The sequence below is a fragment of the Propithecus coquereli genome, unplaced genomic scaffold, assembly GCF_000956105.1.
Source record: "Propithecus coquereli isolate 6110/MARCELLA unplaced genomic scaffold, Pcoq_1.0 Scaffold9, whole genome shotgun sequence".
Classification (NCBI taxonomy): Eukaryota; Metazoa; Chordata; class Mammalia; order Primates; family Indriidae; genus Propithecus; species Propithecus coquereli.
Window position 1 is genome coordinate 8,434,171 of NW_012155284.1, and position 17,387 is coordinate 8,451,557.

The window sequence follows — 17,387 nt, forward strand, 5'->3', positions numbered from 1 at the left end:
CCCCCTAAAGCAAAGCCTTCATCTCATCCCAATCCCATTATCTTATTTTCACATTACTTTCTGAAGTTACCGTGTTTCCTTGAGTATTGTCTGTCTTCCCTCGTTAGAAGTCTTATGAAAACATTGCTGCTTTCTCAGCACCACCAACGATACACAGGGTTGATGTCAGTGAGTATCTCACAAATGGATGAATGAATGATTCTATCGGGGAACCCCACGTCAGACAACCTCTATGTCCTTCTCAAGACCTCAGTTTCCTCAACTGTGACATAAAGTGACAGATCCCATGATTTCTAAATTCTCTTTCATAGCTAATATTCTGAGATTCTAAACCAGAGCTTGGCAAACATATTCTGCAAAGGACCGGATAGTGAATATTTTAGGTTTTGTGGGCTGTACAATCTCTATCAAAACTGTCGTCTCTGTCACTGTAGCAAAAAGCAGCTATAGACAACACACAAACAAGTGAGCGTGGCTGTGTTCTAGTAAAACTATATTTACAGAAACAGGTGGTGGGACGCGTGTAGTCTGTGGTCTGTAACTGACCAATCCTTCTCCCTGCCACTCTCTCAGGCAGTGGCTATTCTATCTGCCAAGCCCTTTGTCACTATTGTCACTTCCAGACCATTATCCCCATTGCTCCCTTAAACTCCTTTCCCCCTTGAAGCTCCTGCCCCCAGGTTATACCACTCACCACCTCTCCCTGTTGTCTGTCATCTATGGATCCCCAGCCCCTTGCCTGTGTTCCTTGAATGATTTAGCACTGGCACAAGTTCTCCCTTCCCTCCGATGCTAATCGGGTCAAAATTGTCAGTCATTTCAGTTCTGTGAACTCAGGTCTTCCTCTCCCTGGCCTCTCTCGTCTCCAGCGATCTTGCCTCCACCCTCCCTCAGCCGCCACCACCTGCCCCCTTAAGTCTATCCTCCACACAGCAGCATTTGAGGGTTCCTTTCAAGCCACAAATCAAGTCACTCCTCCACTCAAAATGCTGTCATGTTTCCCCACCGCTCAGGATGAAATGCCAAGTCCACACCTCAGTCCATGTGATCTGAGCCTTTGCTAACTTTGGACTCATCTCCTGGTACCGCCCACCCCAACACTCGCTCGCTCTCCCCGCAATGTCCTCCTCACTGTTCCTCAGACAAGTGCCCACTGCTCCCTACACCTGGAACACTCTCCCCCAGACATCACTCAGCTTTCTCACTTCCTTCGTGTCTGCTTAGATGTCATTACATCAAAGAGGCCCTCCCTGGCCACCTGATCTACAATAGAGCCGCCCCAACTCCATCACCCGCTAGTCCCCTTGCCTGGCGTAGTTTTCTTCATAGCACTTGATACAACCTATTTATTTCTTTGTATTTCACTGTTTCTAGAATATAAGTGCCAGGACAGTAAGGACTTTGTCTTGTTCTGCTGTATCCTCAGCACCAAGACCACAGTGCCTGGCACATAGTAGGTGTTCAACAAATGTTTTTTGAATTTGTCAACCCAAATCCTTTTCAAAGGAATTTACCTTCTTTCAGTGCTGCTGTCAGTAATGAGGCTGCCTGGGGAGGCTCTCCTGGGTCTGGTTTAATAAGGAGGTGGGGCTCTAGATGGACATCCTCAAATCCACTCAATTCTCCAAGCTCAGCGTAGATACGCAGCTTCTCCTCCAAATACGTGCAAATTTGTTGGTCTTGGTTAGTGAGAGTTTCTATGAAATAGTATTTACCATATGAGGCTATCACTTATATGAATACAACAACAGATATGAAAATCCAAGTTCTAAGATAAAGATGTTGCTAATCGGTGAGCAGTGTGATCTAAAAGGTAAAGCCCAGGTTATTAGGTGGGAAAGACCCAGGTTCAAATACTGACTATTCCACTTAGTGGCTGTGGCCTCTAGCAAGTGACTTGCAACTCTCTCAGCTTCCATCGTCTTTTCTGTAAATAAGGTTTCTTTCCCGTTCTCCTAATTCCAGAAAAACTTGCAAAGCTATTCTTTGTTTATTCAGGCTGTTTTCTATTAAGACTAAACATCAAGCTCAGGAATGAAAATTGAGACGGCATTGTCCATGATGAGTGAATACCCACAAGAGAAAACAATGCAAAGGCCTGAAACCACTCGGGCTTCAGCCAGTTTTGGTAAAAACCAAACATGCCGATTTATGTTTTTGTTTCCAAACATCCAATTTGTTTGACCAATCTTTGCGTGCATCATTTTCCTCTGATTTCAAGATGTTACAGAATTCTTTAAGCTCAAAGGGACTTTAACTAGCATCTAATCCAGGAATTCTCAGTCCTCTCTGTACCTTGGAATCACCTGGGGAGAGTTTAAAATACTGAAGTCGACAGCCAACCTCCCACACATTGTTTCCGTGGGTTGAGGGTGCGGCCCAGGCATCCGTATTTTTAAAGACCTCCCCCAAGTGATTCCAATGTCAAGTCAGAGTGGAGAATCACCAAAGTCATTTCCATACTTCACAATTTGGAAACAGAGAGCTGGACCTATGACCTATTGGGTTCCTTGTCCAAAGTCCTATAACGATGACATGACAGTGCTGAGGCCTAAAATTAAACCAGCAACAGTTCCAGTGCTCAGCGGCACCACACTGCTCACACTTATTGTTTCATATGTGTCACGTGCATTTCTATATACATTTTAATCACTAAGGTGGAAGAGGAGAGAAAGTCATCTTATTTGAGTATTTCTAGTGCAAATATTTTTGCAGAAGCAGGATGGTCAGGGTGAACCTTAGGTGTAGAGAATTAATCGCTTAGTCAGAACCTTTGTTCATGACACTTGGGCTTTCCCAATATCCAGGGAGAACAGCACACAGCCGGGGAGCCAGAAGTGCCTGCACTCTACCTTGACATTGCTGAATCTTGGCCACTCTGGCTTCAGTTTTCCTCCTTTCTTCATCAGATTCACTTGTCCTTCCCCCTTCTTCTTCGGGGCAACTTTAAAAGACAAAAGTCAAGAGACATAATTGAAGCTAAATCCAAGTATCTGTGGGTTCATTAGAAAAACATGGGAACTTGGCATCAGAATTATTCATAAAGGAGAAAAATTCAACACAGAGAGAATTCATCATGGTCCCTGGCCAAGAAACTTGGTTTTCTTGAGTACGTAAATGACTTTGCATAATATAACACGGCCCTCTAAGTCAACAGTACAGGGTGACTCAAATATTCCAACACACACACACACACACACACACACACAATACCAACACTGGCATTAAGTATAACTAAAATAAAAAGTTTTGCTTTTCACTACATTTGGGAATTTCTATTCTTAATGAGAATAGAATGAGTGGAAGGGTTGTAGGGGATAAACACAGGGTGCCAGATCAGATGGGGTGCAGTGGAGGTGGAGGAATTTTCTATAAATTCAAGATCTAACTAATGAAATTATTGTTAAGAATGATCACTCTCACCCTTGTGCTCTCATTTATAAAAACTGTCCTTGCACAAGAAATAAGGAATAAATTGACTTAGAACACTTAGATCCACCAATTCAGCAACATTTATTGAACGATTCTTCAGTACTAGGAGAAACATAAGACACGGTCCCTGCCCTCAAGGAGTTTCCAATCTAATTAAATGAATACACACACATACACACACAGACATTAAAAAGGTAATAGCAACAGGGCAGTATATGACAAGCACCAAGTAAATGCTTTAGACAGCAGGTGTTAAAGGGTTTCAGGTAAAGGAGAGACCACTTGGACTGAAGAGGTCTTCACAGAGGAGGGGAGGCTCAAGCTGCACCAAAGCCAGGCGGGGCTCACGCAGGCAGAGGGAGGCGAGGGCGTTACGTGCAGGGAGGTGTGGAGGACAAGGCCATAGATGCGGGGCTATCGGAGGCAGGGGCAGGGGCCGGGGCCAGGGAGCACACCACTCTGGCAGAGGAAAGTTTTCATGCAGAGGAGACATGGTTAGAATATCGTTCCCAATTGAACAACTCTGTTCCATAGATCACAGACAGAAATGTTACCTTTCTACTGCCTGTTGGATCCGTCTCATCCAGTTGTTTCGTTCCTCCTTGGAATTAGTGTGAATTTCATACATCTCAGGACCAGCAGATGAAGCACTGATCAGAAACATTCCTCTCTCCTCATTGGCAACTTCTCTAGCAATAAGCTTCTGAAGGGAAATAACTGATGGCTTCTGATCCTACATAAAATAGGAAAAATGTGCAGATGAAACAGCATCCTATCGAAAGTAAGGCTCTCACAAAACATGAGCTAAAGAAAGCAACAGTACTTTTTTCTTTTTTCACTTTCAACCTTTTCAAAAGAGCTGCAGAAGCTGGTAGGATCTCTAATGGAGAGGGTGTGGAGAAGAGAGGAGGGAAAAGGGATTTAGGGGAATGTTGGTGCTTAAGAATTAGTGGTTTAAAAGAGCACCTTTTAAAAAGACAGAATGAGGGAAGAAAAAAATATCAAAATGCCATAGTTAAGGGAGGAGGAATTTTTCTAGGAGGGCACGGAATAGGAAACAGTATATCAAAAATCACAAAGAGATTGAGAAGGATGGAAGACCTAAAGCGTCCATTGGATTGGGCAGTTTACAACAACACCATTTCAGTAAGGTGACAGGAACAGAAGCCCAGAAACCAAAAGTAGACGGCAAATGTGGAAGGTAAGAATAGGTAGGGCACAGCCAACCTCTTCTGCGACTGCCCTGCAGATCACAGCAACACAGCTTCTAGAGTTCTACCTGCAAAGGCCTCTTCTCACCAACCAGATGAGCCCTTCATGGGTGGGAATAGGTCTAATTCATCTTCATATGCCTAGCACACAGCCTTGCATAGGGTAGGCACTCAACATATGTCAACAGTTAGAAATACTTCTACATAATTCTACCAGAGGGGAATAGGAAGAAAGTCTACAATCTGGCAGCTAAGCCATGATGAAAGCCCCTCTTCTACCAGCATTTACTGTGATCTTCCTGTGTCTCTTTCTAAGCACGGGGGATTCAAAGATGAACACAACACTGATAACACTGACTTGCTAGGTGGCAGTAGTTGAAAGAATGGCCAAAAGAATGCCCTCGGGATGAACAGTTTTGCGGGTAATATGCAAAATATTCTTTGGTTTGTGGCTTCCGCGACTGTTTATAGAGTTGGTTGCGCTGGGTGGTTTTGTGTCTGCCGCATGGACTAAGCGACGCCTTGATCCAGAACATGCTGCTCTATCCTCAAGTGTTGACTCTTTGGTGCTGGCTTGTAGTCTCCCCAGCATTACACAGCTTGGGCACATCTGACGTGTGCCAGGGTATAACCAGAGAACTCCTCACCCCACTCTTCTTGGAGTAGCACCAGAAAAAACACGATGGGACAAGACCACTAGTCTACCCAGTCCTGTGCTCTGTCTCTGAAAATGCAAGCAAAAGCAGCTTTGTGGAAGAATTGTTTGCATACTGCCCTCTCTAATTAGGGAGATCCTGTGAGCATTGTTAATATTCCTTATTCTATTGTGAATCTACCTTCCAAGACCTTATCTCTTTTCCCTCACTCGATGTACAGTTTTAGCTTCCTCAGCTTACAAGGTAAATGGTCTCTGTACATAAAAAGGCAGAGTGGGTTTGACTTGCTTAAGACATGAGTAAGAGTAAAATTATTTGAACCAGTTGGTCAGTGTTTCCGGGGGAGAGGAAATGGCAGGATAAGATCTTTCAAAAGTGAAGAATAGGTAAGTGGGTAGAAAGTAGCACTCATTCAATCACCATCAGACCAGGAGGCATCAGAGACATGTCCATCACTATTCACAATAATCATGCACAAACACTAAAGATGAATAAAAATTCAAATCAAATCTCCAGGAAGGGAAGTCACACATCTGTCTGCTTTGGAGACAGATGTCAAACATCCAGCCTGAAGAGATGTTTTGTTTGTTGCCATGGAATTTAATGAATGAATTTTTAAAGTAAATTCTCAGAATTTAAAAACTGGGCAATTTCACTTTTTAAAAAACTCTAGATTTCTGGGTTCTTGGGAAAAGCAGAAGATTGTAATCGTGGACCCATATTCTCATTTAAAAACCCTGGCTATAGCTGAGTAATCCCTGCTCTCTTTGAGACAGGTGTGTACTCACTTTTCACTACAGTCCCTACCACTGCATTGTTTCCTTGATACCAAGGAGTTTGAGTTCACTCATTTACATTTCCTGCCCAATTCCTACAGGAATTTGGAGTTGAAGACCTCTGATGTAGGGGAAGAGGAAAGGAGCTGCAATCTTTAGCCCTGTTATCCATTTTGTGCTGATTTTTTAGTGAGTGATTCCATTGTGATGAAAAGATCTTAAGGTTGCTTCATAGTTTGAACTTGAACTTGCAGATCTATGTGTTCGCTATGTCTACATTATTGTTTGTTCCTTTTGAAATTACCTTCTTTGATGTTCAAGAGATTCCTTCTAGCCTCAGTATTCTAGGACTTAGTGAACACATCTACTCTTTCCTATAAATTTTGTAGGTTGGGGTCCTACTCCCATTTCCTATGGAGTCCTCTTTAAAAATAAAACAAAACTTTCCTATAGGGATGCTACTCCATCCTCTTGCTACTTTCAGCTGCATAGCTTCTGACTATTTCTAAACTTATCATGTTTTCCACAACATGCAGCAAGACAACCAACCACTAAAGAAGTTTTTTCTAAAGGGCATAAGAAGTGGAGAATCTCACCTGTGTGTACTAAGGTGAGGACAATGTTCTAAAACACTAGGGTAGGAACTAGAAAATCCAGATATATGTATACTCCTAGCTAATGCTTCAATTCCCCATGATATTACATTGTGTCTAATCCATGATCAATCAGCAGGACAGTGGCCTGTAATATCACCCAAGAAGCAGAATTTGCTTATCTTTCAGGTCTTTGGTGTTGAAGAAACATTGGTTTCTATAAAGATGTGATGTGAATTTTTTTCCTTTGCCAGCATGGCCCTCACCATCCCACATGTTAGGCAAAATGATGTGTTCCTTCCCACTTACTTTCTCTATGTAGCATATCAGATAATAGCATAGAGAGGCCACTAGACGGATCAGTCGGTTTTCATGAAATTCACAACAGGTACAGTTCAAATGGATTGGGGACACGGGGACTTGTTTAAGACTTCTTGTTATCCTCTAGTATAGTTCTGTGAAAAGGTCTTTGATGTTTATACAACTCAGCATCATTGTGCCAATGAGAGGCAACGTGCCCAACGGGATGAAGAAGGCTCTCAAGCCAACCTGACAAGCACAGAAAGGCAGATGTAACCTGCCCCAGCCTCTTGCCCCCAGAATCCCACCACTGGAGACTTGCTTCTGTGTTTTCTCCGGACAATATAACATAGAAGCTTCATTAAGCTTTGAATTTGCAAAACCAATTGGAAATAATGATATCTGCTAATGGCACCCAAATATCCTATCGTCCAGTGGATGATAAACACTAGCATTGTAGAGAGCCACCATTATACTGCCCTCACTGGTGTTGTGTCTTAGATTCTTTCCTCTAACAGCACCTGATGCTCCACGATGCTAACAAGGAGTTCACTGCTGACATCTTCCTTCTTCAAGTCATTTTGGAACACACAGATTCTGTGTAAGAAATACTGTAAAATGCTGGTTTCATTGCTAGTCTAATTGTAACTACATGCTGGCAATGAGATTAATCTAACACACTACAAAGATAAGTGTTCCATGAACACTGTTAGTCATTAGTAGCCATTTTAGTAAAAATAAGAAAGAATCTTCTTTAAACTTTAGATAGCAGGATGGTGTTCTCTTGTTTGGCAGAAGGAACACCATGGCAGTTATGAACAGGGTTAACAAGCAAGACAGCAAGGGCAATGGGGATGGAGATTGCCAGGTGCTGGGAGTGATCCGCTGCACCCAGCATTAACGCTTTAGTTGCCAGATCTGAGGGAGGGGAGTTTGGGGTCAAGGGAAGGGTGGTTCTGGAGGAAAGACCAAGATAACCAATGACAAGTGGGTACTTGCGGGGATCAGGGAAGTGCCTATTCACAAACTGGTACCAAAGGGCTCCAATATCTTCACAATTAGTTAAACTGCTAGACCAGCTGACTCCCAGCACTGGCTATGATAAATCAACATTTATCATACTAATTCAACCCAATTATAGGCTTGTTATTAAATACTGCAACCACAAATCATAATGGGGAATATAGCAGAAGCATATGTTAATACTTGCCTGTAACCATTTTATTTCACTAGGAATTTCAGGCATTTTTCAAAGAAATGTGTGATTAAACCTATTTTTTAAAATGTATCACATGGTCAAATACTTACAACGGCTGCAAAGATGTATTTCTGGTCTTTTTCTTGTAAAAAGAGCAGCACATCAGTTAGAAGTAGAGCTAGGATATCTTCAAAGAAAAAACATTGCTAGTATTAATGAAAGAAATTACAGTTCAAATGCCTTTATTAAATATTCTGTTTTCATACTTGAAATTTAAATAAATTTAATAAAAATAAAGACTATGAAAGTTTATGAAAACTTTTTATAAAAACACCTGCATTATGATAGCCAAAGATATATGCTATAGGTAACTTAGTAGAAAGCTGTGTTTAAAGGTGTATTTTTGTGTGTATATAACTGCAGGTATAGCAGTAAAATTTAATATAGTAGCTTTCAAAACAGAAGATAAGTATTCAAAAAAAAAAAAGGAAGTTCTAATAGAATTCAGCAAGCCCTTACCTTTAGGGGGCAAAAGGGCTTAACTAAATATGTAAGAGGGCAGCTTCTGCCTTGAATTATATCTGCAAACCTGCTATTTTGTGTCATCTAGATCTGAGTGAGGTTTAAGATTCCGCACTTCCCTTACAAATTGCACACAAGAACTCATCTTCACCATGCAGTCTAACACAAAGTTACCAAACTGATTCTACTACGAGGATAAAGAGCGAATGACTTGGAGCAATAGATCTACAGATTGTGGTTAATATTTTTTCAATACAACACTGTAAGCTGCTGATCAACAAATCCCATTTCAGACATTGGTTGCAACCTCCATCAAAACTTGATCATCCTCCCAAAGGTAATCTTTGAGTAACTAGAATTTAACCACCTCTCCCTTTCATTGCTTAGCTAAGGAAGTTATTAAGATGAAGTGTTAGAAACAGTGGTTCTGACCCTGGTTGCACGGTAGACTCACCTGAAGAGCTTTTCAACAACCCTTGGGCTAGGGCTTCATCCCTACATCAAGAAAATGAGGATCTCTGGGAGGAGACTTGTGCATCAGCAATTTTTTTAAGCTCCAGAGGTGACTCTAGTGTGAGGCCAGGGTGAGAAAGCCTGCATCAGGCAATGTGCCACATAATCAGTCCTTAAGAGTTGGAATAAACTGCTCTAGAGTCTAACCAGATTAACAGAGTCAAGTTCAAGCCCGTTAACAAACAGTAGCACTGAGGAAGAGTTACGCCAGCGTCAGCATGTAAATGGATGAATTCTGTTACTCAGCAACAAAGATGACATTCAGAGTTCTTTTCATTTCTCCCCTCCATGGTCTGACAGCCCCCAGGCTGGCTTGGCACGCAACAGACCCTAAGTGTGTAGGTGTACTGCCTTGCTTTCAACACAACACATTTGCCAGAATAATACTTCTGTGCCAACAATTAGCAGAACTCTCAGTTCCTTTGATTTTAGACATCATAAACTTGCAAATTCATAAAAAATATATAAAGCTTTTAGCTTGGGGCAGCAAAGTCTCACCAAAGATTTATATCATTGTCTATGTTTAACTATTGAAATTCACAAGGCTTTGTGTATGTGTGCCTGCACTTCTGAAACATTTTTCTTTTGAAAATCTATCCTCTGTTGAATGAATGACATGTACGAAAGGAGGAGAAATTGGTCTGGTAGAGCTGTCCATACCTTTGAAACGACCTGTGGCAGTTTTCCAGTAAACAAGGCCATCGTATAACAGAGTCCTTTCTTTACTTATCAGTGCCTGCTTCCTAAACATGTGGCCATTTTTGAGCTTTGTGTACGTTTTGTTTTCAATCTTATTTAAGACCTCAAGCCATTTTTGGTTTTTCTCATATTCGTTGACTTTTAAATCCACTGTTGCAATCATGTCTTTAATTAAGCAGAGAGCTTTGCATAAGTCTTTATGTTCTTCAGTTCCTTCTGCAGGAAAAAAAGAAAGAAACAAAGAATACTATACGATAAGCCAGAGTGCTAAGGAAGAAAATTTTTTCTTTAATCTTTAAATATACTTAAATGTATCATCCAAATAACAAAATTCCCATAAGAAAAATGTTGGAATAAATTCAATTACAATACTATCACTCTGCGCCTTCTCCCTCCCTCCCCCAAAAAACAAACTCCATTAAAATATTTGATTATAAAAGATTTGCATTATTTAATGTATTTCAGCTGACAATAGGATGTCTGAATTCTAGGGATGGGTCTGACCTTCCCCGTAGAGCAGGGAATGTGTCATATACTAACTTACGCCTTCCTTCCACCTTCCCAGACGCAGGTAATCAAGTTATCCCCACGCCAAGTTTCCTAGAACTTAACCCAGCTGTGGCGCCAAGCCAGTGTCCTCTCAAAAACAGAGCCGCAGTGTGACTTGAATGGCCCCAGACTCATTTGCCTTTCTGGGTCCCTTCCTCTACAAAAATTATATTCAAAATTATATTTTATAACTGCATTAGCATAAATGTGAATATATTAATTTTATAATTAAGCCACTTTCCTTGACCTAAAATTTGTCTCTTCTGATTGTAAAAGGAATTAAAATATTTTCTAGGCATTGTGCCTAATGGGTAAGTCATCCATGCTCATGTCAAGAGCAAATAATCATTGATTTCAGTAGTTATTCTTTAAAACACTGGCCACCTGTTCTTATCTCTAGATTAGCCTAAGAAAATACTCTGGAGAAGTTTCTGGAACAGATAGAAAAATCAGCTATTTTCTCTATTTGATGATAAAGACCACTTAGTTGATGTTTATTGAGATGACTGGAACTGAAAAGTAAAGTTTCAGGAGGTCACAGGTACTAGAAGGAGAGGAAAAAAGAAAAACTGGCAGATAAACCAAAGGTCCCCAGAGCAGCAGGAAAAAAACAGTTAGAAATAACAGTTAAGTGGAAAGGAAATGAGTCCTCCAAAGGGTCTAAACATTTTCAGGTTCTAAATGCTGTAATAGATGCATGAGGGTTTTGTCAGAAAATCTCAAGGAGCAGATCCCGACACCCATCTTTCACACGGAAGACCCTTTCTCACTGCCTGCCAGGGAATACACTCACCACTTCACCATCCCTCACCCCTACGAAACCCCTCCCCTCCAAAGAAAGGTTTTTATATCTGAAGACCGTACGTCATAGACAGGAAAGCTGAGTAGAGAAAATATCAAAGTTGAGTTTCATGTGACCTGGGCTAAGGCCAAGAAAGGGCTCAAAGTCTTTGACCTTTGGGACAAATTACTGCCTTAGCATGCCTTGCTCCTCAAAGAGTAGCAGCACTGACCTCACCTGGGAGTTTTGTTAGAAGTGTTTACCTTGGGCCTCATCCCAGACCTACTGAATCAGAATCTGATGTAAACCAGATCCCCAAGTGAAGGCATGGCCAGTAAGGTTTGAGGAGCACTGCCATAAGAGAGTCATGTGAACCCATGTCCCCAGAAGCCCAGGGAGTAACTGGCCATTGGTACTGACCAAAGGAGGGGTGGCTGTTCAGCTACCATGCCACTATGCCCATGGAGCCAAAAGTCACACTTGCAGTTTCTGACTCGCAGTGTCCAGTAATCGTTGGTTATTCTACCAGGAATCTTTCATGGGATGACCTTTGGAGTAGCAGATTTTAGCCTTTGAGGTGTTGTGAAAAGAAAATATAAACATATTACAAAGTGAAAAGCTTTAATTTTGTTTGCATTCTTTTGCTGAGAACAAGATTTATGAGGCTTTTCTTTGTATACATTTATATTCTCTTGTATATTAAATTATAGGGAACAATAAATATGGGACATAAGGAATAGATACTACCATTCCTGCCTGAACTTAGTTCTAAATGTGACTGAAAAAATGAAAAGAATAAATTACGCATGTCTATTCACCTAGACCCGTTCCAAAAAACAAAAAAAGGAATTGAGTTTTGTAGCATGGGCATTTAAGATCTCACTACCATTTTAATTATCTCTAAGTCAATTGATAATAATAAAGGCAATAAAAACAGCTCCCACTTATGGAGCACCTTGTTTATACCCAGGCTCTGCAATGGGCACCTTCTGAGACAATCTCATTTAATCTTCACAACAATTCCATAAGGTTAGGATTATTATTCTCATTTTGTAGTGGAGAAAACTGAGGCTCATTTAATTAACTTGCCCAACTGATGAGTGGCAGAGCCAAGTATGTACAATGGCAATCCAACTTTACACTATTCCAAACCCAAGCCCTTGTTAACGTAACACATCATCACCCTAATAATTATTTTTACTCAAGAGCAATACTCTAGTTTGAGGATTAGGCATCTTTATTTATTCATTCATTGCACTAATACATTTTTATTTATTGATAGTCTTCTGCACCAGCCATGACACTAGATATTGAAGATCCAGCTGTGGACCAGAAACAGGCTTTACAGATCCCACAAGGGGCTTACAGTCCAGCCATATGCATTAATAGCTTCTTAATAGATGGCCAGATGTTACTCCCTGGAACTTAATAAATGGACAGGATCAAAATAGCTCCTCCATATAATCCTTCTCAATCTAATAACTTATTGCTTTGGTGATAGGATCAATAGCAACATGTTTCATCAGACTGCTGTGAGGGTAATAGGAAGATAAGGATGAGGAGATACATTAAGGAGGTCCAGATATAGGGAAAATATAGAAAGGAAAGGCAGGATCAATGTATGAAGAAGCCTGCTTGGCTTGGGCTACTTGTAGAAATTCAGACTATTAGTCAAGCTGCATTATATTATAAAAGACAATTTCTTAAAATGAATCCAAATTCTAAGGCTTGAATAGTTTACCCATAATGAAGATCTTTATAATGAAGATTGGAGGCCAGAAACATTTATAGCTGTTTAGGACATTAAGCTATGTTTAAAACTAACAAGAGAGTCAAATGTTTGTCTAGAAGTCATAACTCACCCTTTGTGTACTGCAATATCCTTTCCACCAAGACAGGGTATTTTGTGATGCGCTGAGTGACCAACAGAATGCACTCTGGAATTCCTCGGCGTCGAGCCAAAAGATTACTATTTCGGAGCTTAAAATATATACATATACATTTTTATATACACAAATTCTACCTGTATTTACTTTGTAGGTGTGAATTTAAAAATATAAAGAATCTGCAACAGTACAATTCTATTCAGACTTAACATAATATTGTCATTAATTAAAACAATGCATTGTCATTAATTTCAATACCCTAACTCTCCAAGATTTCAAAAAGTTTCAAGTTACTCTGATGTGTTTGTAGTAATTCAAACAGTGAGCAAGTTCTAACACTTCTAAGTGTCGGAATTCATGAATAGCAAAAGTTTTTGAAAAATAATCAGAAATCAAAGTTAGATTTTGAACATGAGTTTGCAGTGTTTCTCCAACAGGTTGTCCCTTACATTTATTATTATCCATTATAGCACTTAAAGTTCCCTCTAATCTGGGCAATTTTTTCCTAAAAATCTCAAAGTATTACTTAAGTTTTCAAGTATTCAACACACACTTAATGTGGGAAGAAAAGGGAGTAGAATCTGGTAGCATTCTTAAAAGGGCAGATAAAAATTTAGAATCCAGGAAACTTTATAGGACAAATTTCTTCAACAAATAAATTGGAAGGGGAGGAAGGGAAGGAGAGCATTCAAACTGAAAGAGATTTTAGAGGTCTAACCACCATATACAATATGTGAACCTTGGTCAGATCCTGATTTAAGCAATCTAATTTTATGAGATAATCAGTGAAATTTGAAGATATCAAAAGTTATTACTAATTTATTTTGTGATAATGTCATTGTAATTTTTAAGATATATTGTTTGGAGATTAAATATGAAATTATATGATGTCATGATTGCTTCAAATGAATTCAGTGGAAGTTGGGTACGTTCTGTTTATTTTTACTTTGGTTTTTCTGATATGTAACTTGTCAGGGCATGAAACAGCTTCCCAGGATATGACAAATATTCTCAGAAGTTTGGAGAGCACGATCTCACAAATAGAAGACACAAAAGGAAATGATATAGGAGAAATATTTTAATAACACAGAAAAAGAGACTTTCCATCTTTGCCACAAACCTACCACCTGCCTCTTCCTTCTCCTTCCCCTGAAAAACATCACCTAGATATAACATTTGTTTAAGTCATATAAGAAACAAGAAGAAATTATATCTCTGTGCTGGTTTATCACTTTGTAATAAAGTTTTAAAATACTTGCCTTAATAAAATTCTGAAACTTTTTATTCTGCTGGAGTTCTTTAAAGAGGTTAACAGCTTCTTTGTGGTGGCTACAGAATTCTCCATATATTTTCTTCATTTTACTTGCATTTTCTTCTGAAAACTGAGAAGAATAACATTTCAATAATGGCTTATAAATTTAGTAAGTTCTAAATGCAGAACAGATCATGCAATTTTTCACATATTTCAAAATGTTCTTTGCAAATAAAGAATAAGCATCATGGGATTTCTGAACACAATCACCTCTCTTCCCCCAAACACTTTTTAAATTAAAGTAAAAGTAGTTAAGTGGTAAAGGTCAACCAAACATGATTCTATTATATCAAACTAATACAACTATCAAATAGCCAAATGAAAAACATTTGATGTCTTCTATTCTCTCTCATTTTTTTTTAGCTTTTGTGCAAATTTATCATTTCGATCTGTAGTTTTAATACTTTTATAGGTTGAAGAAAGGATATGTGGCAATATTTGGGACCTTCAGGAAGGTGTGTCCTCCCCCAAAAATCACCAGTTGTAGTTGGTATTTACATGGCTACTGACCATGTCCATGGACTCAATCCTCAGTAGGGAATTTGATATTTGTTTGCACATTACAAGTGGATCAAGATGCAGGCTACTGTTAGCTAAGATGAAAGAGGATAGTGAGTAACCAGAATGCCAATTTATTAACTAATGAAGAGAAGTAGAGATGTACACTGAATGTTTCAATAAGCCTGACTTATAGAAAAATATCCTTAGAAAAATCTACACAGAAACCAAGTCAGAATCATAAAGTGGTGTGGAGAGAACTAACTGAATGATCTGAATGCCAATTTTTTTAGACTATGATAGCATTATGTGCACAGAACACATCCACCCCCACCCTTGAAAAATACTTAGAATTTAATATCACCATCTCTGGTCTTTTCATCTTTGCTTATAGTTCTTTACCTATGCTTGGGGTAAATATAGCTCAAAAGATGATTCTTATACCACTTACGATCACTCAAAAAAAATTAGGTATGAATCCATCAAAACATATGCAGGATTGTATGCTGAAAAGTATACAAGGCAGGTGAAAGAAATCAAAGCTCTACATAAATGGAGAGTTATACCACGTTCATGGGTTGAAAGACTCAAGATAGTAAAGATGTCAATTCTTTCCAAATTAACATACAGGTTTAATGAAATTCTTCTCAAAATCCCAGTAAGCTTTTTGTAAATATAGACAAAACTATTCAGACTATTCTTGAATTTATATGAAAAGGCAAAGGAACTAGAATAGCTAAAACAATTTTGAAAAAAAAGAATAAAGTGGAAAGACTCAATCCTCTAGATTTATTAGATAGCTACAGTTTTTAAGGCTGTATGGAAAGATAGGCACATAGATCAGCGAAACATAACAGGAATCCAGAATGCCCCCGTGATTTTTGACAAAGGCACAAAAGAATTCAATGGAGGAAGAAGGACAGCCTTTTCAATAAATGGTCCTGCAGCAATTAGACATCCATAGACTCCCCCCAACTGAAAAAAGAACTTTAACCTATTTAGCCTCATAACCTTGCAGAAAAATTAACTCAAAATGGAACACAAACTTACAAGTCAAACATAAAACTATAAAAATTTTAGGAAATAAAAAGAAAATCTTTGGGAGCTAAGGCTAAACAAAGAATTCTTAGACGTGAAACCAACAGCACAATCCTTAAAAGAAAAAACTGACAAAATGGATTTCATCAAAATTAGAGAATGAGAAGACAAGTTGTAGATTTGGAGAAAGTATTTGCCGATCACATATAAGACATGTAAAGAAATCTTAATATTCAACAGTAAGAAAACAAAAATCCAATCAGAAAATGGGCGAAAGACAGACATTTTACCAGAAAGGATATACAGATGGCAAATAAGCACATGAAGAGATGTTCAATATCATTAGCCATTAGGGAAGTGCAGTCTGAACCACAATGAGATATCGCTTTACACCTCTTAGAACAGCTGCAATAAAAACAACAGTGACAACATCAAATGCTGGTGAGGATGTGGAGAAATTGAATTACTTGTACATTGTTCATGGGAATGTACAGTGGTACAGCCACTCTGGAAAACACTCGGCAGTTTCTTACAAAACTAAACACGCAATTACCATACAACCCAGAAATTGCATTCCTGGGCACTCATCCCAGAAAAAGGAAAACTTCGGTTTGCACAAAAATCTGTATACATGAATGTTAATAGCAGCTTTATTTGTAATGGCTAAAAACTGGAAACAACAAGACGACCTTCTATGAGTGAATGATTAAATAAACTGTGTACATCCATACCATGGGATACTACTCAGCAATAACAAGGAATGAACCATTGTTATACAAAACCACCTGGATGACGGAAAAAAATGATGGTGGGTTTGAAAAAAGCCAACCCCAAGATGATTACATACTGTGTAATTCCATTAATATAACATTATTAAAATGACAAAATTATAGAACCAGAGAACAGATTAGTGGGCTGCCAGGAGTTAAAGGACATGCGGGGACAGGAGAGAAGTGAGTGTAGCTATAAAAGGGACAGATGAGGAATCCTTGTGGCCATAGAAACGTTCTGAATCTTGACTATATCTAAATCTTGACTATATCAATGTCAGTATCCTGGTCGCAATATTGTATTATAGTTTTGCAAGATGTTATCATTGCGGGGGGAATAATTTACAAAATAAAAAATCTAAGAACGCCAAATCCTAGACCCCATCCCAATCCTATGGAGACAAAACCACTGGGGGTTGGAGCACAGGACTCCTCATTCTTAACAAGCTTCAGATGATTCTTATGTACCTGAAGTTGAGAAACTATTGCTTAAACAAACCATGTTCCTCATATTCACAATTTCTCACCAATACCAAGAGTTTCCATGGAACAAATTACATCATATTCCAGCCCAGCCTCCTGAGATCGTATTTAGTCTCTCTGGTTAGAATGTGGGACGCACCCAAACTCTCCTCTCGTAAGTCCCTAAACAG

The 17,387-nt window shown here is 39.2% G+C and overlaps 1 protein-coding gene across 2 annotated transcripts in view; it reads right to left on the bottom strand.

Annotated features, from left to right (window-relative positions):
• Positions 1–17,387, bottom strand: part of ARHGEF28 (Rho guanine nucleotide exchange factor (GEF) 28) — a 310,356-nt gene that overhangs the window by 41,985 nt on the left and 250,984 nt on the right. For both annotated transcript variants that reach the window (XM_012664527.1, XM_012664526.1), the window contains 7 exons: positions 14,376–14,498; positions 13,093–13,210; positions 9,862–10,116; positions 8,277–8,353; positions 3,987–4,165; positions 2,853–2,944; positions 1,515–1,697 (listed from right to left, as the gene is read on the bottom strand). In XM_012664527.1, coding sequence (XP_012519981.1) covers positions 1,515–1,697; positions 2,853–2,944; positions 3,987–4,165; positions 8,277–8,353; positions 9,862–10,116; positions 13,093–13,210; positions 14,376–14,498 — 1,027 coding nt within the window. The remainder of the gene's footprint in view (positions 1–1,514; positions 1,698–2,852; positions 2,945–3,986; positions 4,166–8,276; positions 8,354–9,861; positions 10,117–13,092; positions 13,211–14,375; positions 14,499–17,387) is intronic.